The sequence below is a fragment of the Aethalodelphis obliquidens genome, unplaced genomic scaffold (assembly GCF_003676395.1).
Source record: "Aethalodelphis obliquidens isolate GAN/ISIS:26980383/991018 unplaced genomic scaffold, ASM367639v1 scaffold5, whole genome shotgun sequence".
In the NCBI taxonomy this organism is placed as follows: domain Eukaryota; kingdom Metazoa; phylum Chordata; class Mammalia; order Artiodactyla; family Delphinidae; genus Aethalodelphis; species Aethalodelphis obliquidens.
The window spans coordinates 37,013,318-37,038,120 of NW_020837949.1; the positions used below are offsets into that span (position 1 = coordinate 37,013,318).

Here is a 24,803-nt window from a genome sequence, read left to right on the forward strand (position 1 = left end):
CAGGGCCGATGGAATATGTCCAGATTGAAAGGAATCTCGCTGGGAGGAAGTGTTGTTTCTCTCTTCAGCTTCAAAAAAGGGGTAGTGCTGTTGATAGGCAGGCTTTGTAAAATTATTATGTTATGGCAGTTTGACAGAAAAATGTGAGAACTGTTGGGAAATGAAGCTCCTCATGATAAACATAAGCATTTGATTTGTTGGCATTTAATTGCGAATGAGAGCAATTCTACCTTCTGCACGTCTCCTTGTATTTTAGAGATCTCATCAAAGTGCTCAAGTGGTATGTGGACAGGATCACAGAAGCGGAGAGACAAGAGCACATCCAGGAGGTGTTGAAGGTAATGACACGCTGTCAAAAACAGATCACCGTCTAACAGTGCTGTTGCGTGGTGACGCCTAAACGAATTGGTTTCCTCTACACAGACAGTAACTGGTGATGATGTATTACTGACATTCCAATTCAAGGATCTTAATCAGTTTATGGCTACTCCAGAGCTGATGAAATTTGAAAGGGACTTTGCCAAGCTTGCCCACTGGAACCTGCCTGGCATTGAATCCTTACTCCTCTGGGCTCTGAACACTTGAAGTCTAGGATTGGCAGGAGGAAGGGTTGAAAAGAAGACTGCAGATGGGCAGTTAAGCTTAGAAGTTCCTGGCTCTTGCTTCCACCACCCTGACAGAGACCATCTGAGGGCCATTTGTCTTAAGAGAGGATAATAGGATGGCTTAGCAGGGATCACAGTGAGGAAACCTGAGGTTTTACTGGCTATCATAGTTTAACACTGCCCATATCTCTGGGCCCTGTGTGCTCAGTATATATGGAGATGTTGATACCTTACCTGCAAACATGTTTGTAAAGAATATAGATTCTTAAAAGGATTGTCCATAACAGCTCTGGCAGTCTTTTGATTTCTGTAATTGAGTATACCCTATTTGATGTCAGTAGATAGAAGTAAACAGGTGTACATTTTAAAAAACAAGCATTTTACTCATTATAAATTTGTCATTTTGGACCAATTGAAGGTAAAATGCAAGTGGCAAGAGTACCTACCAGCGAAGCAAAATAATTTTTGATAAACAGACAGCTGTCTCTTTGTTGATTAAATTTAAAAACATCATCTGAGGATCAGAAACATTTAATGTTCATACCTCTCAAGAATTACATAGAATTTAAAAATTATCTATACGTTTTCTCTCATTAGGCATCAGAGAAAAATGGCTCTTTCCCTACGAGTAAATACTGTTCAAAAATCTCACGGGGCCTTAGTATTTAAGTCAATATTTTAAGTCTAATGTTGTGCTATGGTTTTTGTGCTGTGTCATTGTCAAATAAATACCTTTGGCTTCCTTTGAAACTAATGTTTTAAAACTTTTGTTTTAAGGCCCAAGAATATATTTTTAAGTATATCGTTCAGTCTCGAAGGCTGTTTTCCCTCGCCACCGGCGGACAGAATGAGGAAGAATTTCGCCGCTGCATTCAGGAGCTCCTCATGTCAGTCCGTTTTTTTCTTTCACAAGAAAGCAAAGGGTCTGGAGCATTATCTCAATCACAGGTAATTTTTTTTTTCATCTCTGCTGAAGAGAGGAAAAATGAGTCCAATTTATTTATTTTTACACAACCGCATAAGTGAATATTTTCTCCATCAGCAACCTGTAGCTCCAGCTTATATTTGTAGCTTAACTGAGACTTCTAAAAAGTCCCTCAGCTTCCGAACGCCAGCAGAGCAGAAGTTAGGTTGTCTTTCCTCGGACTGTTCTCGCTCTGAATGGAGAGCCTGTTGGTTTGCACCAGCCTCCATTCCAGTTTCTAGAACACATACTGTTAGAGACACCCTGTCACACCGTCAGCCAAGGAGAAGGAATTTCGCTCTAGCCAATCTGCTGCAGTTGTTTTCCCCAGGCCTTGTGCTGCTTCTTTTTTTAGTTCCCCGACCAGGGATGGAACCCGAGCCCCGGCAGTGAGAGCGCCAAGTCCTAACCACTGGACCACCAGAGAACTCCCTTGTGCTGCATTTTAATCTGTGGACTTGAGACTCATTATATTGGTCTGAGCTAAATTGCGCGTTGTTTTGTCTTATTTAACTTGACGCTAATCGTCCTGGGACTGATCTGCTATGACCAGTGCTGAGCGGTTGCTGCCAAATTCTATGACCAGGAGCAGCTGCCCATGTTTTAAGAACAGGATCTATACACTTTCCAAATAGCGTGGCCTTGAACATGTGCCGAGAGATAATTCTGAATATCTTTCTCTACACTTTCTTAATCCTTCTTGTACATGTTTAATTCTAATAACTTGGTTTAATAACTTGTCAGATGGAGAAGCAACCTCTTTACTACCATCCCCTGGAGACTTGAGACTTATAATCACTGAGAGTTGGGATATAAAATGGGAGATTAGGAGACAAAACTAGATCCCTAAGAGTATTGTTGTAATTTGGTGTCATTTGACATTTGGAAGGCGTTATATATAATGGCAAAACACTAGAAATGTACCACCCCCCCCAATAATAGAGCCATGTTTTTCTGACTGTTTGGGGGCTATTCTTGTTACTTTCTTCTTTGCAGAGGTGGACTCATCTTCCATCTGGTTAAGGATACAGGCTCTTTTAATGTCATTTTGTCTTCTCTTGTCAACAGTACAACCACTGCACGTTAGGAAACTTGCCAGAAGCCTCAGTGTCAAGTTGCCCACTAACCAGACCCTACTTACCAGCCATTGATATTTGAAAAGGATACTGTAACAGGTTAACATATATTCCTTTAGATGAAAGTTCTCAGAAGTTCACTACTTTTACAAAAGCTATTGAAAAGTTGAGTTTTCATTTTGAGATTTTTCTGAAACAAAACAAACCTTTATAAGTTACAGGGATAAAACTTACTTAATCCATAACTGAAAAATATTCTCTTACTCTTAAGAGTAACTTTAAGTCATGGTTTCTTAATGAGATGCCTTTGTAGAGACTCAAGAGATTTTTCTCTTCTTTAAAGTTGGAGAAATATTCTTTTACCTTAGTTGTGTTTCCACCGAACCCTAGCAGTCACCCTGAGATGATTTCGGCTGCTGAGGTACAACCACAATATAGAGCAGCCTCCTTTTCTTTGTTTAACATACTGAACTCCAACTGCTCTTGATTCTCTGAGTTCTACCCCTCCATCAAGATAGTAAAACAACTTTAGCACCTTCAAAGAATCATATTTGATTCTTCTTTTTTGGCCCTTAGCTTTTTATCAAGAGATGATATATAAAATGTATAGTAGTTTCTAAATATCTCATAAACTCTACTGAAGTCGTTCTCTATTATTTTATGCAGTATCCTATACTTGAAAATTTTGAAATGATAATTTTATTTAGTTTAATGCTAAGAGAAAATTTATACAAAATAATGAAGCAGTTAGTTTTCTTCATTAAGCAATGAGGACTTTGTTCCTTTATGTTTTGGGAGAATGCTAAACACTTCTTCCCATTCCAAGTCCCCCTTTGACCCCACACTTTCTTAGCTCTCTCTTCCAAGAAGGAAGGTGTCACTAATCTGATTGATCCAACAGTTAGATTTCTGTTGCTGCATAACAAATGACCACCGTGGCTTTAGATAAGACCCATTTATTAGCTCAAGTTCTGTAGGTTGGAAGGCTTGGTCAGGTCTTGGTCCTACAGCCAAAATCAAGGTGTTGGCTTTGATGCCTTATCTGGAGGCTCGGGGGAGGAATTCACTTTCTAGATCTTTCAGGCTTTTGACAGGCATCAGTTTCCTTGTGAGTGAGATTCCCATTTCCATGCTGGCTGTCACCCAGGAGTGGGAGGAGGATCTGGGTGCTCTCAGCTCCTAGAGGCCACTTGCATTCCTTGGTGTGTGGCCCCTCCATCCTCGAAGCCAGGCACAGTTTGTTAAATCCTTCTCATGCTTCAAATCTCTGAGTTCCTCCACCACGAGCCAGAGAAAACTTCTGCATGGGAACAGCATCAGGGGACAAAGTTCATGGAGATCATCTTAGAACTCTGCCTACCATGTCCAGAGCCAAGGTTACCCACTGGTCCTTAAAGATTCTTGCCTGAAAGACAAAAACCCAGTATCCTTGCTCCATTTTGCATTTTTTCCATGTGAGCTACAACTCAGAGCAAATTCCATCTCCTGGAGGTAGAATAGCCATCCCAGCAATCCTTCAGGTTGGATCAATGGATGGCTGCTCTATAGATCTGGCCATCCTGGTACTAGGATGTTCATTTAGTACTCCTGGCCTAAGCCCAGCCTGTTAATGACTCTGTCCTTAGGAGCCCTGCCCTGGGCAGGACTGAAGGCTTAGTCAGCTATATACAGTGGATCTTGGTTTCCCATTCCAAGGACAGGTCTCTACCTTGGAAACCCCAAGAAAAGAGGAATGGCGGAAGGAGTTGAGGCCCAAGACCCTGCCCCAAGTTCCTATTAATTATCTTTCTCTATTTGCCTTGGCTACCAAGAAGGTCAAAACAAAATCATGTTTTTATTTTTATTTTCAGTAAAAATCTTTAGCTTAGATAGCTATTACAGCTGTCTTTCTGCCCTCATCACAACGTCCTTGTTCCTTTATCCTTTTTAATAATTGTATCTTACACTGCAAGCACATTCAAATACCTTTTTGAAATAAAGAGGTATAAATAAAGAATTGATGGATAAATTAAGGGATTCCTGAGGAAAGTCAACTTAGGTGACTTTAGTGACCAGAAAGCTGGGCTCATTTTATTTTAATTTTTTTACATTTCGTCTGTATGACTCAGCTCTTTGCAGAGTGAAATGTAGGCTATATAAATATAGTCTTTACCAGGGAATATCAGGTTATTAATTTTAAGTACATTCAAGAAAATCTATAATTTTTAAGAGTCAAGGGGAAAACATAGCTGTTGACCCCAGCACCTTAAGCATTCTGATGATTCTGGCATCAAACACAGGTCTTGGCTCTTCTACAATTTCTGCTGCTGCTCTACAGGTAAATACCAAACTCCATGAATTTGAATTTAGTTCTGTGTTTGAATCATCAGCACTTGTAGACTTGACCTACCTTCCCCTGGTGTCAGATCTCAATGGTAAACCCACCAGCCCTTGAATCTCATATTACAAAATGTAATACCTTCCTTCACCAGGTGTTTGAGGCTGATCGACTTTTCCTTCCACTGCCCTCCTTTTGTGGAATTTTAAAAGGCTGAGTTTGTTTAGATGTACAATCCTAGACCAGTTTTTTTTTTTTTAATTTTTATTTATTTTTTTTTCAGAGACTTAATCGTTGCTTTATTTGACTATTCTGAATTCCTGGTACATCACAAATGCAATGAATTTGTTTAAAAATTGATTATTCAATATTTTTAAAATATTTGTGATATAAAGTGGGGCTAAGTGTATTTTATTTTGTTTACTTTATTTATCTTTTTAATATCTTTACTGGAGTATAATTGCTTTACATTGTTGTGTGAGTTGCTGCTGTATAACAAAGTAAATCAGCTATACATATACATATATATCCCCATATCCCCTCCCTCTTTCATCTCCCTCCCACCCTCCCTATCCCACCCCTCTAGGTGGTCACAAAGCACCAGGCTGATCTCCCTGTGCTATGCGGCTGCTTCCCATTAGCTATCTGTTTTACATTTGGTAGTGTATATATGTCCATGCCACTCTCTCACTTCATCCCAGCTTACCCTTCCCTCTCCCCGTGTCCACAAGTCCATTCTCAACGTCTGCATCTTTATTCCTGTCCTGCCCCTAGGTTCTTCAGAACCATTTTTTTTTCTTTTAGATTCCATATATATGTGTTAGCATACGGTATTTGTTTTTCTCTTCCTGACTTACTTCACTCTTTGACAGACTCTAGGTTCATCCACCTAACTACAAATAACTCAATTTCATTTCTTTTTATGGCTGAGTAATATAACATTGTATATATGTGCCACATCTTCTTTATCCATTCATCTGTCGATGGACACTTAGGTTGCTTCCATGTCCTGGCTATTGTAAATAGTGCTGAAATGAACATTGTGGTACATGACTCTTTTTGAATTATGGTTTTCTCAGGGTATATGCCCAGTGATGGGATTGCTGGGTCATATGGTAGCTCTATTTTTAGTTTTTTAAGGAACCTCCATACTGTTCTCCATAGTGCTTGTATCAATTTACATTCCCACCAACAGAGCAAGAGGGTTCCCTTTTCTCCACACCCTCTCCAGCATTTATTGTTTGTAGCTTTTTATGATGGCCATTCTGACTGGTGTAAGGTGATACCTCATTTTAGTTTTGATTTGCATTTCTCTAATGATTAGTAATGTTGAGCATACTTTCACGTGTTTGTTGGCAATCTGTATATCTTCTTTGGAGAAATGTCTATTTAGATCTTCTGCCCGTTTTTGGATTGGGTTGTTTGTTTTTTTGATATTGAGCTGCATGAGCTGCTTGTATATTTTGGAGATTAATCCTTTGTCAGCTGCTTCGTTTGCAAATATTTTCTCCCATTCTAAGGGTGGTCTTTTTGTCTTGTTTATGATTTCCATTGCTGTGCAAAAGCTTTTAAGTTTCAGTAGGTCCCATTTGTTTATTTTTGTTTTTATTTCCATTTCTCTAGGAGGTGGGCCAAAAAGGATCTTGCTGTGATTTATGTCATAGAGTGTTCTGCCTATATTTTCCTCTAAGAATTTTATATATAGTGTCCGACCTTACATTTAGGTCTTTAATCCATTTTGAGTTTATTATTGTGTATGGTGTTAGGGAGTGTTCTAATGTCATTCTTTTACATGTAGCTGTCCAGTTTTCCCAACACCACTTATTGAAGAGGCTGTCTTTTCTCCATTGTATATTCTTGCTTCCTTTATCAAAGATAAGGTGACTATATGTGCGTGGGTTTATCTCTGGTCTTTCTATCTTGTTCCATTGATCGATATTGCTGTTTTTGTGCAACTACTATATGTCTTGATTACTGTAGCTTTGGAGTATAGTCTGAAGTCAGGGAGCCTGATTCCTCCAGCTCCATTTTTCTTTCTCAAGATCACTTTGGCTATTTGGGGTCTTTTGTGTTTCCATACAAATTGTGAAGTTTTTTGTTCTAGTTCTGTGAAAAATGCCATTGGTAGTTTGACAGGCTTACATTGAATCTGTAGATTGCTTTGGGTAGTAGAGTCATTTTCAGTGTTGATTCTTCCTATCCAAGAATATGGTATATCTCTCCATCTGTTTGTATCATCTTTAATTTCTTTGATCAGCGTCTTATAGTTTTCTGCATACAGGTCTTTTGTCTCCTTAGGTAGGTTTATTCCTAGGTATTTTATTCATTTGTTGCAGTGGTAAATGGGAGTGTTTCCTTAATTTCTCTTTCAGATTTTTCATCATTAGTGTATAGGAGTGCAAGAGATTTCTGTGCATTTATTTTGTATTCTGCTACTTTACCAAATTCATTGATTAGCTCTAGTAGTTTTCTGGTAGCATCTTTAGGATTCTCTACATATAATATCATGTCATCTGCAAACAGTGACAGTTTTACATCTTCTTTTCCGATTTGGATTCCTTTTATTTCTTTTCTTCTCTGATTGCTGTGGTTAAAACTTCCAAAACTATGTTGAATAATAGTGGTGAGAGTCAGCAACCTTGTCTTGTTCCTGATAGTGGAAATGCTTTCAGTTTTTCACCATTGAGAATGATGTTGGCTGTGGGTTTCTCATATATGACCTTTATTTTGTTGAGATAAGTTCCTTCTATGCCTACTTTCTGGAGAGTTTTTATCATACATGGGTATTGAATTTTGTGAAAAGCTTTTTCTGCATCTATTGAGATGATCATATGGTTTTTATCCTTCATTTTAAGAGGGTGTATAGCGTTGGTTGATTTGTGTATATTGAAGAATCCTTGCATTCCTGGGATAAACCCCGCTTGATCATGGTGTATGATCCTTTTAATGTGCTGTTGGATTCTGTTTACTAGTATTTTGTTGAGGATTTTTGCATCTATGCTCATCAGTGATATTGGCCTGTAGTTTTCTTTTTTTGTGACATCTTTGTCTGGTTTTGCTATCAGGGTGATGGTGGCCTCATGGAATGAGTTTGGGAGTATTCCTCCCTCTGCTATATTTTGGAAGAGTTTGAGAAGGATAGGTTTTATCTCTTCTCTAAATGTTTATTAGAATTTTCCTGTGAATCCATCAGGTCTGGGGCTTTTGTTTGTTGGAAGATTTTTAATCATAGTTTCAGTTTCAGTGCTTGTGATTGGTCTGTTTATATTTTCTACTTCTTCCTGGTTCAGTCTCCGAAGGTTGTACTTTTCTAAGAATTTGTCCATTTCTTCCAGGTTGTCCATTTTATTGGCATATAGTTGCTTGTAGTAATCTTTTATGATCCTTTGTATTTCTGCAGTGTCAGTTGTTACTTCTGCTTTTTCATTTCTTATTCTGTTGATTTGAGTCTTCTCCCTTTTTTCTTCATGGGTCTGACTAATGGTTTAGCAATTTCATTTATCTTCTCAAAGAACCAGCTTTAATTTTATTGATCTTTGCTCATGTTTCCTTCATTTCTTTTCCATTTATTTCTGATCTCATCTTTATGATGTATTTCCTTCTGCTAACTTGGGTTTTTTTGTTCTTCTTTTTCTAATTGCTTTAGGTATAAGGTTAGGTTATTTATTTGAGATGTTTCCTGAGGTAGGATTGTATTACTATAAACTTCCCTCTTAGAACTGCTTTTGCTGCATCCCATATGTTTTGGGCTGTCGTGTTTTCATTGTCATTTGTTTCTAGGTATTTTTAAATTTCTTCTTTTGTTTCTTCAGTGATCTCTTGGTTATTTAGTAGTGTATTGTTTAGCCTCCATCTGTTTGTATCCTCTACAGTTTTTTTTTTCCTGTAATTGATATCTGGTCTCATAGCACTGTGGTCAGAAAAGATACTCGATATGATTTCAATTTTCTTAAGGTTACCAAGGCTTGATTTGTGACCCAAGCTATGATCTATCCTGGAGAATGTTCCATGAACACTTGAGAAGAAAGTGTATTCTGTTGTTTTTGGATGGAATGTCCTATATATATCAATTAAATCCATCTTGTTTAATATATCATTTAAAGCTTGTGTTTCCTTCTTTATTTTCTTTTTAGTTGATCTGTCCATTGGTGGAAGTGGGGTGTTAAATTCCCGTACTATTATTGTGTTACTTTCGATTTCCTCTTTTATGACTGTTAGCATTTGCCTTGTGTATTGAGGTGCTCCTATGTTGGGTACATAAATATTTACAATTGTTATATCTTCTTCTTGGATTGATTCTATTTTAAAGTCGATTTTGTCTGATATGAGAATTGCTGCTCCAGCTTTCTTTTGATTTGCATTTGCACGGAATATCTTTTTCCATCCCCTCACTTTCAGTCTGTATGTATCCCTAGGACTGAAGTGGGTATCTTATAGACAGCATATGTACAGGTCTTGTTTTTGTATCCATTCAGCCAGTAGATGTTTTTTTGTTGGAGCATTTAATCCATTTACATTTAATGTAATTATCGATATGTATGTTCCTATTACCATTTTCGTAATTGTTTTGGGTTTGTTATTATAGGTCTTTTCCTTCTCTTGTGTTTCCTGCCTAGAGAAGTTCCTTTAACATTTGTTGTAAAGCTGGTTTGGTGGTGCTGAATTCTCTTAGCTTTTGCTTGTCTGTAAAGATTTTAATTTCTCTGTCGAATCTGAATGAGATCCTTGCTGGGTAGAGTAATCTTTGTTGTAGGTTTTTCCCTTTCATCACTTTAAATATGCCCTGCCACTCCCTTCTGGCATGCAGAGTTTCTGCTGAAAGATCAGCTGTTAACATTATGGGGATTCCCTTGTGTGTTATTTGTTGTTTTTCCCTTGCTGCTTTCAATATTTTTTCTTTGTATTTAATTTTTGATAGTTTGATTAGTATGTGTTTTGGTGTGTTTCTCCTTGGATTTATCCTGTATGGGACTCTGTACTTCCTGGACTTGATTGACTATTTCCTTTCCCATATTAGGGAAGTTTTCAACTATAATCTCTTCAAATATTTTCTCAGTCCCTTTCTTTTTCTCTTCTTCTTCTGGAACCCCTATAATTCGAATGTTGGTATGTTTAATGTTGTCCCAGAGGTCTCTGAGACTGTCCTCAATTCTTTTCATTCTTTTTTCTTTATTCTGCTCTGTGGTAGTTATTCCCAGTATTTAATCTTCCGGGTCACTTATCCATTCTTCTTCCTCAGTTTTTCTGCTATTGATTCCTTCTAGAGAATTTTTAATTTCATTTCCTTTGTTGTTTGTCATTGTTTGTTTGCTGTTTAATTCTTCCAGGTCCTTGTTAAACATTTCTTGTATTTTCTCCATTCTATTTCCTAGATTCTGGATTATCTTTACTGTCATTACTCTGAATTCTTTTTTAGGTAGACTGCCTATTTCCTCTTCATTTGTTTGGTCTGGTGGGTTTTTACCTTGCTCCTTCATCTGCTGTGGTTTTCTCTGTCTTCTCATTTTGCTTAACTTACTGTGTTTGGGGTCTCCTTTTCGCAGGCTTCAGGTTCATAGTTCCCGTTGTTTTTGGTGTCTGCCCTCAGTGGATAAGGTTGGTTCAATGGGTTGTGTATGCTTCCTGGTGGAAGGGACTGGTGGCTTTGTTCTGGTGGATGAGGCTGGGTCTTGTCTTTCTGGTGGGCAGGACCGCATTCGGTGATGTGTTTTGGGGTGTCTGTGAACTTATGATTTTAGGCAGCCTCTCTGCTAATGGGTGGTGTTGCGTTCCTGTCTTGCTAGTTGTTTGGCATGGGCTGTCCAGCAGTGGAGCTTGCTGGTCGTTGAGTGGAGCTGGGTCTTAGCATTGAGACAGACATCTCTGGGAGTGCTTTTGCTTATTGATATTATGTGGGGCTGGGAGATCTCTGGTGGTCCAATGTCCTGAACCCGGCTCTTCCATCTCAGAGGCTCAGGCCTGACACCCAGCCGGAGCACCAAGACCCTGTCAGCCACACAGCCAGGTTCGTGGGGAGTTTCTTGCCTTTTGGGAAGCCTGAGGTCTTCTGCCAGCATTCAGTAGATGTTCTTTAGGAGTTGTTCCACATGTGAATGTATTTTTCATGTGTTTGTGGGGAGGAAAGTGATCTCCTTGTCTTACTCCTCTTCCATTTGGAAGGTCCTCTCCTAGCCCAGTTTTTAAAGTATGCCCCTCAGGGTTTTATGTTAGCATCTTTTTTTTTTCCCCTTAAAATATAATTATCAGGTTTCTTATATAAAGAATACAGACAGTTCTGGGTTTTCAGTATATCTTGAAGAAACCTAAGGAGTTGTTCTAATGATCTTGTTGTTTTGCAGGTGATGAAACTGAAACCTATGGGGTTAAAAAGATTTGTCCAAGGTCGCACAGTTTATTAGAAGCCAAACTAGTCCTACATATAATATAGGTCTTCTGATGCCTTCTGATGTCCTATGTATTTTTCTTTAATCATAAATTGAGTGCTTTAGAGAATTAATGTGTTTGGCTTCTTAAAAGTAAATGAGATTTAAATGAGCACTTCAGAAAGCTTCTCCAAAAAGAATGAAACATAAATAATTACAATCCAGGTCTTAGTTGAGCATTCTTTCCATTTGATCGTGCTGCATTCTGCTGATTCTCTGGGCATATTGTCCATCATCTTGCTAATGTCAGTAGTTTTACAGAATTTCCCAGTTTTTACTATGTTGTACCTTTGCATATTTTGAAAAGTTGCTCTATTTTGGTACACTTTTTTTTTTCTAAATTTTGCCTTTTAAACTTTTTAGTCTTTTTAGTTTCAGTACCAGAAACATTTTACATTCATTTTTCTAGCATTCAAAAATACTTGTCACGATCTTAAACTCACTGACATTTTATAGCTGATTTCTCAGGTCGTATCTGGGAATTGATTTAAATTTCATCTCTTTAAGGCTGTGTTTCTGAGCTCCTTCCCAGCTGTGTACTCGGAGCTGTTGAAGCTCTTTGATGTCCGGGAAGTGGCCAACTTGGTACAGGACACCCTGGGCAGTCTGCCGACCATCGTGCACGTGGATGACGCCCTGCAAGCTGTTAAACTGCAGTGCATCGGCAAAACCGTGGAAAGCCAGCTGTATACAAACCCAGGTAAGGTGCTGGGTCTCTTGGATGAAACAGTGTCTCTAGAAAGCCATTATTTACATTTTGTCGTTATAGGTCAGCAGAAGCAATTAAAAAAAGAAACTAAGAACTACTTTCTCAAAAGCATTGTTTATTTGGATGGTAGAATAAGTTTATTAAATAGTCAGATACAAAAGTATGGCTCTTCAAACTTTATTTCTAGAAAGAATGAAAACTCTAATGATTAAATTATTAATTCTAATCATAACAAGTTGTAGTATAGGGCATGCTTTTTTTCCTTGCTCTAGATTTTTTTTTTAACATTCAACAAAATTTAACATTTTTCTTTCAGAGATGCTTACAGGGACCTGCTATGATCTTTGTTTATTTGTCTCTCTTGTCCTTAAATTTTTCCATCAATTTGTGTTCTGAAACTGGGTGAAAGTTTCAGTGTATTGTCATTTTTTATTTTATCCTAATAGCTAGTGACTAATTTGATTTTGTCATAATATCTATTATTTATTGATTGATTTTGTCATAATATCTATTATTAAATCCCATTGCCTCTTGTTTCTTCTGGTTTTTTTTCTGAAAAAAATAATAAAATACCAGTCTCATTTTAAAGTTTAAGAAGTTTCTGTCATTATCACTGAATCAAAAACTTTTAGAAATTCTTCTGTGAATTATGTTTTCACATGAATGCAGATATGTGTGTATAGTGCAGTATTTTTGAAATGGTGTTTAAAATATATTTAATAAACCTTTTTTACATTATTTTATTGTAAAACATTTTAAACATACAAACAAGAATAGAGCATAATATGAGTAAATCTCAGCAATATCAGATATTTGCTCTAGGTCTTTTAAGAGATTTGTCATTATAGAAATATTCAGGCCCTCTTGTATATATTCGCTTCCTTCATAGAAGTTTCCACTATCAAAGATTCCATTTCTATTTTCTATGCCTTTATTCTGTAGGTATAAAAACATATTTTTTTAACCTCTTGAAAATATTTTCATCTTTTAGTCTTTATATGATGACATTATGTTGAATGTCATTAAGTAGAGTGCGTCTTTTTGACTAATATTACACTTTTATATGTATCCATGCTATTAGATATAGCTGTAGTTCTTTTTTACTCTTGTATAGTATTCCACTGAGTGTGTGTGTGTGTGTGTGTGTGTGTGTGTGTGTGTATAGATATAAAATGATTAATTTATTTTTTCTCCTGTTGATAGACTGTTAGTATGTTTCTGATTTTTTTCCTGAAATTAACAATGCTTGAATCAACATGAGAGAAAGTTCAACCTTCTGATTTTTCCACATAAAAGTACATCTCATCCTGGAAAAGAGATGTTTCTCATGGTAGTTTTCAAACTCTGTCCCTGAGAGCCCTAGAGGTTCTGCTTCAGTGGTTAGGGCTTCCTCCAGGGTTAAGAAAAGGTGGTGTGAAGTGGAAGGGTTAAGGTCCAGACCAGGCATCCCAATTTGACTAGACTTTCAATTTTTTTTTACCAAACTGAGAAGAGTTCATTCCCCTCTCAGAAGAATAGATGATTTTTACCATATTTCTCCCTCACAGGCCAGATAATTCTTTGTTAGGTTAAAATCTGACACCAAAAGAGCAACATGAAAACATGTTGAAAACGGTTTTCAAATATACGGAAATTATTTGGGGGGATTGTGTTCATTAATTACCCCTGCGAGATGTGTTCTGTCTGTGGGCTCAGTTTCTTATTGATTACTGATGCTCAGGAGGTGGTAGAGAAATCAGAATTTAGGAGAAACAAAAAGTAGCTGCTACAAGCCGGAAGAAAAGATACCAGCTCTCTGTGGGAGGTGATGAGATTATTTAGGGGGCCAGGATAGAGGGACTCAAGAGACCAAGGATGTGTGGACCCTGGAGAGTCTGTGCTTGTGATCTGGAGGAGAGACTCAGAGCCAGTGCTGGGCTTTAGTGATGGTGACACTGGTGTGGAGGAGGAGGGGGAGGTGGGGGAACCTACCTCTCATGATATGTGGGACAGTCACCATGGAGGATAATTATGGAGAAGCATAAACTTTTGGGAAGCAAAGCAGCTCCCGATCAATGGAACACTTAGAAGCATGTGCAGATGTTAGTAAGAGGGTTGACTTCTGTCAGTGCCCCAGGAAGATAGAATTAGCTTGCTGTTTAGTGACTCACTACTGAGGAAAATAGACTGTCGTCATGTATAAATGGCAGGGCGCATCTGGAAGGAGGCCGTCTTCATGGAGAAAAACAGCAGGCATTTCTGAGAGCCTTCCAAGGCTCAAACTACCTTCTATTTAAATCACGTGGGACCCAGCAATAGTGTTAGCAAACCTAGAAAGTACTTCTAGTGACTCTGAAATTCTAAGTCAGAAACTGTGGACTTGGGGGATAGATGGAGCACATCTGTGTAGTCCAGTTGAAAGATGAGATACTGGAGGCAAAGATGTGCAGTGCAAATCATTGGCTCCATAGACCGTGTCAAAGAACCAGGTAGGAGGTCTTGGCTGGTGGTTAAGAGGAGAGTGTGAACCCTACAAGGACCATGGCAAATCTCACAAAAATAAGCAGATTCTGTCTAATTGAAAGAAGAAGAGGGACAATATAAAACTGTAACTAAGGGCATTGTGTGGGTGCAGAGAACCATAGTAAGAGAGGCTCTGGTAGAGAACAACAGGTAAAGGGATTAAGTCTAATACATTTGACCTCTACTTAAAAAAAAAAAAAAAGTACACACACTTCTTAAAACAAGGAAAGGAGTTTTTATAAAGGGAGTTTGGAATTTGGTTGCCCCAGTTTTGTCTTATTTCCCCCAAAATACCTATAACCAAATGACAGAGAATGGGTAAATATTACCTAGGAAGCATAACCAAAAAAAAGAGTAGCATCACCAAAATATGGTGAAATCAGACTCGTGTTTTACATATAGTTTTGGCCTCTTAGTTTCCTATTGATGCTACAACAACTACCACAAACTTAGTGGATTAATGTAACTCAAATTTCTTATGTTACATGTCTGTAGGGCAGAAGTCCAAAATGCTTCTCACTGGGCTAAAATCAGGGTGTCAACAGAGTGACGTTCCTTTGTATAGTGTCTAGAGGACAATTCGTTTTCTTGCCTTTTACAGCTTCTAGAGGCCACCTGCATTCCTTGGTTTGTGGCCCCCTCCTTCATCTTTAAAGCCAGCAGTGTAGCGTCTTCACATCTCCCTCTGACTCTGTCTAGCTGCTTTCACTTGTAAGGACCCCTATGTTTACATGGTGCCCACCTGGATAATCTCCCTATCTCTACATACTTAATTTAATCATTTCTGCAAAATCTCTTTCATCTAATGTATTCTTTTCACATAACATATTCACAGGTTCTGAGAATTAAGATGTAGATATCTTTGGGGGCAACCGTTTATTCTGCCTACTACATATGGGTAAAACAAACAGTTCAGAAGCAGTGTGATGGCGTAGAAGGTCAAAAACACTCAGAAGTCTATGAATTTTATTTACTTATTAAAAGTAAAATAAATGGAACACGAAGTGCTGCATTCATGTAAGTACACACATCTTGGCCAGATGGAAGTTACAAATGACACTTTTCTGATTAAAATTATAAATCTGAACAGGGCAAAATAAAGTAGGGATAAGTATGTTACAGGGTATCAACTGGCTATGTATTCAGCTGAAGACAAAGTACTTAATTCTTGACTGCCATAATGACAGTTCCATTTCTCAGGACATGGTGTATGGCAAAGATAATTGCTACTCTGAGCTGAATTCTGATTAGCAAAGATGAACTGGTTAGTGATAGAGAAGTGAGAAGAATCTGAGAAAGTGACCTCATTTTCTGGGGGTTCATATTAGCTAGAAAGGAATGTGGAGCACAATTGGCCCACACTTTAATAAATTTCAAAACATTTTGGAGAACAAAACTGTAGATGTTACAAGCCCCTAGGAAAGAGAGAAAGTTCTGAAAGTTGGCTTAGTACTAGAATCCTATATTAGGGTTCTGCAGAGAAGCAGACCCAATAGTGTATGTCTGTGTGCGTGTGTGTATGTGTGTGTAAGGAGATTTATTATAAGGCATTGTCCCATGTGCTTATGGAGGCTGAGAAGTGCCAAGGTCTGCAGTTGGCAAGCTGAAGACTCAAGAAAGCAGATGGTGTCGTTCCAGTCTGAGTCCCAAGGCCTGAAAACCAGGAGACGTGATTGTATAAATTCCAGTCTAAATCTGAAAGCAGGAGAGGATGGACTTCTTAGGTGAGTGACAGGCAGAGAGAGTAAACCCTCCCTTACTCCAGCTTTTCTTGTATGCAGGGCTTCAGCAGATTAGGTGAGGCCCACCCACATTGGGGAGGACAATCTGCTTTACTTTGTCTACCAAATCACATGTTATTCTCATCCAGAAACACTCACACAGACACACCCAAGATAATGTTTAACCAAATATCTGGGCTCTCATGGCACAGTCAAATTGACATATAAAAGTAACCATTACAAATCCCAAGGAGAAAAAAAGTGGAGGAGACACACAAAGGAAGCAGCATGGTTGCAGAATACCTCTAGTTGAGCTTAGATTAGAAATTAATACATACAGAATACAAGGTCAGCACCACAAAAGGGAATGAAAAAAGCAATAGGAAGGTTCAAGCCATCTTGAGTTAAGGGCCAAGGGGCAGCCTCAGGGCTGGAGGCATTCCACAGCCAGGCAGGACTGAGTCAACCCCTTTGAGCTGCACCCTCAAGGTGAGAGTCTAGGGCATCTGGCCAGACCTGAAAGACTTAGCTCAGATTTGGAATTTAAGCAGGTTGTTATTTGATGTCTAAATCATGTGGGGTCCAGTCAGACGTACTTAAGGTATAAAAGTTGAACAACTGACTTTTCCCTTTTTCCCCACAATTCTATTCTTCCTGTTTTTTGAAGGCCAGGAAAAGGTCTCAATGATGTTAGAGAAGACAGCTTTAGCAATGGCAAAAAGAGTAGATTTGAAATGTAGAGGTTGGGGCAGGGAAGTGTGGAGAGCGGGAGCAGAGGGATGGTTTGAGCAATGGGGGTGAGAGGGCAGGTGCTGAGTCTTCTCAGACAGCAAGGTCAGGCTCTGGGGGACCGTGGTTTTGCATCAGATTTGCACTGGGCTCCATTGCTTGTCACTTGAATTGTTCAGCAGAGGTCTGTAGTCATCGCTGAGCTATTTGCTTGCTAAGAAAAAGTCATATACATTTCTGCTTTGGGATAATTGAGCAGTTTATCAGGAAAACCTCAGCGCAGATAATAGAGGTGAGCATAAGTGCACTGAGTGTGTAATGACGAGAAACATGACAGTGGTACTTTCTTTTCCTACAAAATAAAGAATCAGATTTCTTAGGGTAGGGATTTCTTAAGAAAGCATCCAAAAGTCATTTTTTTTCCTTTTCACCAGAAACTCCTCGGTCCCTGTTAGCTCTTTTGTGGATTTGCTACAAGGCTGCAATGAAAGTAAAGGAGAGAGGGAGGAAGGTGGACTATTAGACTATTTTTACAGTTTATGCTGGGAATGAATGCCTCCACCTCCCCATTCCACCTCCCATTTTAGGCCATAATATAAAGGAAGGATGTGTGATGGTTTATCTATTAATTTGACAACTTTAAGAGGGAAGTATTACTACCGTTGACGGGTGCCTGGTAGCTTTTATTTCTTAGAACTGTAGTTAAAGCATAATTGAGTATTGACTTCTCTGGCACTGCAAGTGATTAAATTTCTTTCACTTTGGAAAATGCCATTTGCTTAAAGCTTTTCTATTAGCCAGAGCTTGCACTGTAGTAGATGCGCCTTATAGAGATGAGCAGAGCTGCATGAATAAGGGCTGCACCTTTTCCCTAGAAGTAGAATGATAATGCAGGACCACTGGAAGAAGTGTAAAGACCTTAGTTTTTTTAATGTAGATTTCATGTTGGTTAGCCAATATAAAAATAGGTTTTTTTGGGTTTTTTTTAAATCCCCTGAGACCTCAAGAAAGCCTTTGTTAAAATATCCTTAGTGTTTTGCCCCCTCTAGTCTCAATTCCTTCATCCACTCCCTGCTCGCTGCCCTTATCTGTGTTTTCCCCCAGGTCCCCTTGCTCAAAGTGGAAAAACTTAGGAGCGACGGCCTTTCTGGGTGGTCTCCACCATCAGGGAGCTCTGAAAGCACTTGCTGAGAGTTTCATAGTTTTCATAGTTGTTCAATCTCTATTCTTGGCTTTTATTAAAGATTGGCACACATAAAATTTTTAAGGTGTATATATTAGTTAAAACCATGTTAAAGTGCAGGTTCTTAAAGAAGTACTTAGAAAGGGGCTTGTTTGGAAAAGAATTTCCACATCTTTCCCTAGAAGAGAAAACGATAAAATTAGGAGTTTTAGGTAATGCGCCACTCTGAACATAGAACTTAAGGTGAAAAATATGCATCGCCAAAATCGTAGCCAACCCTAAGTTTCATCTGTGGCGTTTGAAAATAAAGGTAAATGTACATATTTTGGGCTACTCACCATCCAATTTCAACTTTGTTCTCTGACCTTGTTTCTGATCTCTTCAATACTGATTGAATGAGCAAGCACGTTTCTGGAGAAAGGGGGGACCCCTATCTTTTCATTTCTTATCTGTCACTCAATCACATATGCACAGATTTCCGGGGGGTGGGGGAGTAGAGCCGGGATGTGTGTCTTGTTTCCAATGCCACAAGCAGCTGCCTTGGTTTGCGTTGAAGTATGGTGTTAGGAATAGCTGCTTTCTCCTGGGCGCCCAGGGCGAGTGCCAGCCCATGGAGTTGCTGTAAACTGGACTGTGATAATGTGATGTGCAACCTACTTATTTCCCATTTAAGCTGGGTTAAAACACGAACACAGAAATGTCAGGTCCATTTCAGTTGCCTGTCAGATCCAGTGGAACTCATGGTGTAGCTCATTCATTCATTCAACAAATGTTTATTGTGAGCAGACTCCATTCCAGGTATTAGGTTACAAGTAATGTAGCAAATTACAATACAGTCTATGTGGCAACGCTCTCCACCTAGAGACCTCAGAGTCGTTCCTGAAGCCCTCTTCTCCCTTTGCCCTTCGTCTCCACCTACCACCACCACTGCTCTTGGGCCTCCACAGCGTCTCGCATGGCCAGCCATTTCTCCCCTCCCCAGCTCCCACCTCTCCATACAGACTGCCACCTGCTCTGACCTGCCTCAGTAGTTTCTATACTTTTTCCCCATATCTCCTTTCTCCTGTCCATCTGTGTAGCCATAGTTCCCTTTCAGAAACTCATACCAGATGATGTCACTCCCACCCAGTTCCTTTATTCACATCCCAGTTGTTTTATTCTGTTTTGGGGGCACACTCCAGGCTTTGTGATCTGGCCCGGCCCACCTGCCTGGTCCCATCTCCATATTTCTTCACTCTGCTTGGAACCCACTTTCTCCTCTTCCTTTCTGAACCTAGTTGACCCCCATGCACCCTTCAGGGCTCAGTTGAACTCTCATTTCTCCAGAAATCTTCTATCTGTCTCACCCACCCCATTATTACTCTCATTCTTTGGCTTTTTACTTCTTGGATAACCTAACACATCTGTAATAACTAAAGAATTGGTGATTTAGTTGTTTAATGTCCGTCTCCTACCCTCATCCCAGAAGGAAAGCCTCAGAGAGCAGGGGCTATATTTATCTTGATGACAGTTTTATCTTAGCTTCTGTAACAGTGCCTGGTACATAATAGTTGCTTGGTAAACGTTTCGTGAATACTAGGTACTGGGTCATGGCTAGGGATCAGGATGGAGCAGCAATAGCTATTGAATAAATGATGTGCATTAAAGAAGGAAAGTTTTATTACAAAAGCAACTTTTGAGCTAAGGTTGAGCATGAACATGACAACAGAACAGTGTTCAGTGCTGGAGTCCCAGACCAGGAGCAGAGCACAGTTGACAAAAGTAAAAAGTACACCTAAGGCCAGACCTCCTTGTGCTGGTAGCCCTGTGGCAGGCATTAAAAGAAATACGAGACTTCTAACCTCACTCCGAAAAGAGATCAAGAAATCACTAAGAGAAGACAGGCGAACACAGATAAAGGCACTTTCCCACTGATGGATACTTTGCATTCCTTAGGATTTTGCTTTAGGTGCGGGGTGTGGGAGGGGATTGAATCCACTGGGTAAGAACAACACAGAGAGATCATCCTTAGCCCTGTATTTTGTTTTCTTCTGTGATCCTGACTTTGTCTGCATGGCATGTAGCCCCTAAGTCATCTGTGATCCTTTCCATTCTGAATGTTGTCTGTCCTCTAATGTCTGAAGGGCTTGTTTGCAGGTTCTGTTGCTGTAACATTGGCAGTTCAATTCCTGGTGGCTTTGATGACAAAGACCTAACCCAGCTCTGATTTCAGGGCTTCCTGTGCGGCTGGTGCTTCCCTGCAGCCTGCAGCTCTGCTACATGCAAAGCTGTGCCCCAGCTGGACCTCTTGCCCACCTGATTTACCATCTCCCCGTCCTGAGGCTGCCACAGAGCAGCTGCTTAGGTGTCCTTGCTGATGTCCAGCCCACGCTGGGACAGTTTGTGGAGAGTGGCCAGCAACCCTGCATGCCACCACAGGACTCACAGACCTCACTCCCGTGGGGACAGACAGCTACAGGGATTGTTGTCTAAAGCTTTGTTGATAGAGGAGGCAAAGATGACGACTTTCCTCGAAATCAACCACAAGGAGGAAATTCATCAGCATTTTTTAGCTGCTTCTCCTCCTTCCTAGCCCCACGCCCACTGGAAATTGCTATCAGGAGCTGGCTTTATCCACTCAAGTGTGTACAGGCAAAACAGAAAGTGAGACACAATACAGTGAGCTTTATATGAGATACATAATATGAATGTTTTGACCCTTTCAAGGATAAGAGCTGTATAACGGATACTGTTGTTAAATGTTTAGGAAGTTAGTGTTTGTTCAACTATGGGTTTCCTTTTTTCTTTTTTTAATTAATTAATTAATTTTGGGGGGCTGCATTGGGTCTTCGTTGCTGCACTCGGGCTTTCTCTAGTTGCAGCGAGCCGGGGCTACTCTTCAATGTAGTGTGCTGGCTTCTCACTGCGGTGGCTTCTCTTGTTGTGGAGCACGGGCTCTAGGAACATGGGCTCAGTAGTTGTGGCTCGCGGGCTGTAGAGCACAGGCTCAGTAGTTGTGGCACACGGGCTTAGGCACTCCATGGCATGTGGGATCTTCCCAGACCAGGGCTCAAACCCGTGTCCCCTGCATTGGCAGGCGGATTCTTAACCACTGCTCCACCAGGGAATTCCCTTCTTTTTCCTTTGAGCCTTCTTGATGAATCCAGGTATTTTCTTTTAAAGGTAAGCGTTAGCATTTTAACCAGTCAGCTTGTTTGGCATTTACCCATCCATTCTATCCTGTGCATTGGCTGATACTGCCCTACTAATGGAGAAGCAGCAAATCTACACACCACACATGAATTATTTGTCTACCTTACTTACTTTTTTGGCAGTAGAGATTTTCTTAACAGTTGGCTGCAAATTGAATTTTTAGACATCAAATCCCACTGGCTGCAAGAACATATCAGATAAGCTTTATCTTCCTTTCTAATTAAGCATCACTAGACAGTGACTCCTGTCATTTAAGCTTTCAGTTTCCTTTTCTTGGTTCTTTTTCTCAAGTAATTGATTTGTAAATAAGTATTTAAGTTCCCCGGTCTCGCTTCCTGTTGAAAGGAAGCCTGCAATGAATTATTTTACAAGTTTGGGTTTTAATACTCCGTGTTCGTTTTCTTAAAGTGAAGTGTGCCTGTGCCTTATGTGGTTTGTTTTGATGGTGAACCTAAGGCCATACCTCCTTGTGCTGGTAGCCTGGTGGCAGGTGTTAGAAGAAATATGAGACTTCTAACCTCACTCCTAAAAGAAATAAAGAAGACAGTAAGAGAAGTCAGGCAAACGCTGCTGAAGGCCCTTTCCGAATCGTGAACACTTTGTTTGCATTTCTTACGATTTTCATTAGGATACAGGGTCATATACTTTTTCACCTATGGATATACCTTATTTTATTGTCTAGGAATCCAGTGCATGGTTAAACTGAGTGGGTGAAATTGGCCATCCTTGTCTTATTTTTGATCTTAAGGAGAAAGCATTCATCCAATCTTCTACTATTATTATGTTAGCTAATGGCAGGCATTTCATTAATGCCCTTTATCAATTTGAGAAAATTACCTTCTATTCTTATCTTCCTGACAGCTTTTATCATTAATGGATGCTGAATTTTGCATTTTTCCTACATCTACTGCTAATATGGTAAATTACATTGATTGATTGACTTTCAAATGTTAAATCAATTTGCATTTCCAGGATAAATCCTGTTTAATCATTGTGTGTGTGTGTGTGTGTGTGTGTGTGTGTGTGTGTGTGTGTGTGATGTTAAAATTTTATAAGGATTTTTACATCTGTGTTGATGAGAAATGTCAAATCTGTAGTTTTGTCTTGTAATGTCTTTGGCTAATTTCGGCATAGATAGTGCTGGCCTCATAAAATGAGTTAGTTGTATCCCCTGTTTATTCTATTTTCTGGGAGGATTTGTGCAGACTTGATACTCTTTCTTCCAATAACTGCTTCATAGAATTCACAGAAGCCACCTGAGTCTAGAATTCTCCTTGTAGGCTCTTAACAGCAAGTTCAGTTTCTTTAATAGGTATAGAGTTATTTAGATTATCCACTTTTCCTTGAATGAGTGAAGTGGAATTATAATTTATTGCAGACTCTTTATAAGACACATGGTTTTTTATAAATCAAAATTAATCCATTTGAATTGTTGCACAGATGACATCTTTTAGAAAATCAAGCAGAGCAGGACAGGGGCTGGGGCATTTGTAAGTACACATCTCGTAAATAATATGCCCATTATTGGCCCCCGGTAGGCACTAATTTTGTGCTCATGACATCATGTTGAAAAATAAACCTTCAGGACAATAAGCGTATTCACTGTTACTTTTTCAAAAGATTGAAATATATACTGCATAAGTCAATTTTTAGATTACTGTTACCTTACTATTTCAAATACTAATGCCAAGTTAGAGATCGAGATAAGACTTCCATTTAAGGGAGGATTGACACATGTGTTTATTATTCACAGACTGACTCACTGAAACTTATTTGTAGCCCCCGAATCAGTACTGTGGCACTTTTATGTTCATTCACAGGCATGCACAGAGTAGTGAGCACTTTGAGTTCCGGGATGCACACATTCCCAGCTGAGGTCGAGCAAGGCGATGCTCTGCTTCCGTTTCCACTCACGTGGGGATGAGCAGAGGGCAGAGGCAGCAGAGGGCAGGAAGCTCCAGCTCTGGGGCCAGTTTAATTCCCAACGCTTATCCCTGTTAGTGGGGCTCCCTCAGGCAGGTCACTTCACACTTCTGAACCTCGTTTTCTCTTTTGTAAAATAAAGAAAATAGAATCTACCTTGATGAGTTGATTTTAGGATTTCAGATTGTAATCTCTGTGAGGTATACACAAGTACCTATATATTTCTCCTAGGAGAAATGATTCCCTTTTCGCCATTTCACTGTTCCCAGTGACTTTTTAGGAATGAACTACCATGCGTAAGAGGAAATCAACTCTATGTATCTTTCTTCCCTGATGAAAGTGAATATGAATATGAGCTTTAGATGTTAAACAAACCTTGCTTTTAAGATAAACCTCATCTGGTCCTGAAGTAATACTTATTTTATATATTGCTGGCATTGATTTGCTAAACTTTTGAATTGTGGTTTCATATCTATGGTCAGTAAAGGAATTTTTAAAAAATATGGAATCTCACAAGTTCAGGAGAGTGGGAGAGGAGATGGCAACACATAAGAGATATCAACAGTTTTACAAAGTCTGACAGCAGACAAGAGAAGGCTGAAACACAGACAGGTTTATGGAGTTGGAGCAGAGCCAAGGAACAAACTAGTTTATAGCACAGAATTGCAGAAAACTCAGGATGGTATCAGAAAGGATCAGGAATTGAAAATATGAGGTATCTCTGAAGATTAAGGGTGCTAGAAATTTTTTAAATCTTTAGAAGGAATATTTAGTATCCCATCCACCCTACCTCAATCCCTCCTCTATTTTAGCAAAAAATGGAAAGTTTACTCTCTAGAGTAAGTCAATGAGACATGCCTGGATTCAGAAGAATCAGACAATGCTAAGTTTGGGGGGTGAGGCTCCACACTGTAAGCAGATTAAACAGAGGGACCCCTACCAGCCACTTCCCCACCAGCCACTTACCGTCTTGATTCCACATTACCCAGAAAATGATGGGTTCATGCTCCCCAGAGAGGAGATTAGCAGATTTCTCTCTGGAGAAACTGACCAGCCCAAGAGCAGACATCTCAGATTCTGAAATTTGGGGGTCCCCTGATGATGGGGTCCCCCATCTGCATGTCTCGCCTCCTTGTGGTGAAGCCTCATCAGTCCACAAGCTTACCTAGGCACACAGGTATTTTTTTTTTTTCCCAGTTAGCATTTCAGTACCTCCCTTGAAAAGATGAAGGGACAATAAAAGATCACCAAACACTGGAGAAAAACCTCTAATGTGAAAGGCAGAGGCCAAAAGGAAGAAACAAACAAACAAAAAGAACTTGAAAGACAAAGATAATTAAGGGAGAAAAAAAATCAAAAAGTTGTCTCTGATTTCCCCAGAGAGAGAAGATAGTGTATCCATGAAACAAGAATGGGAAGCTATAAAGAGATCATTCAGAGAAATAAAGACGAATGGCTGC

General features: G+C 39.5%; 1 protein-coding gene across 1 annotated transcript in view; it reads left to right on the forward strand.

The window, feature by feature from the left end:
- DOCK4 (dedicator of cytokinesis 4) overlaps nucleotides 1–24,803 on the forward strand; it is a 480,421-nt gene that overhangs the window by 345,798 nt on the left and 109,820 nt on the right. The window contains exons 21-23 of the mRNA XM_027102161.1: nucleotides 257–338; nucleotides 1,383–1,553; nucleotides 11,892–12,084. Coding sequence (XP_026957962.1) covers nucleotides 257–338; nucleotides 1,383–1,553; nucleotides 11,892–12,084 — 446 coding nt within the window. The remainder of the gene's footprint in view (nucleotides 1–256; nucleotides 339–1,382; nucleotides 1,554–11,891; nucleotides 12,085–24,803) is intronic.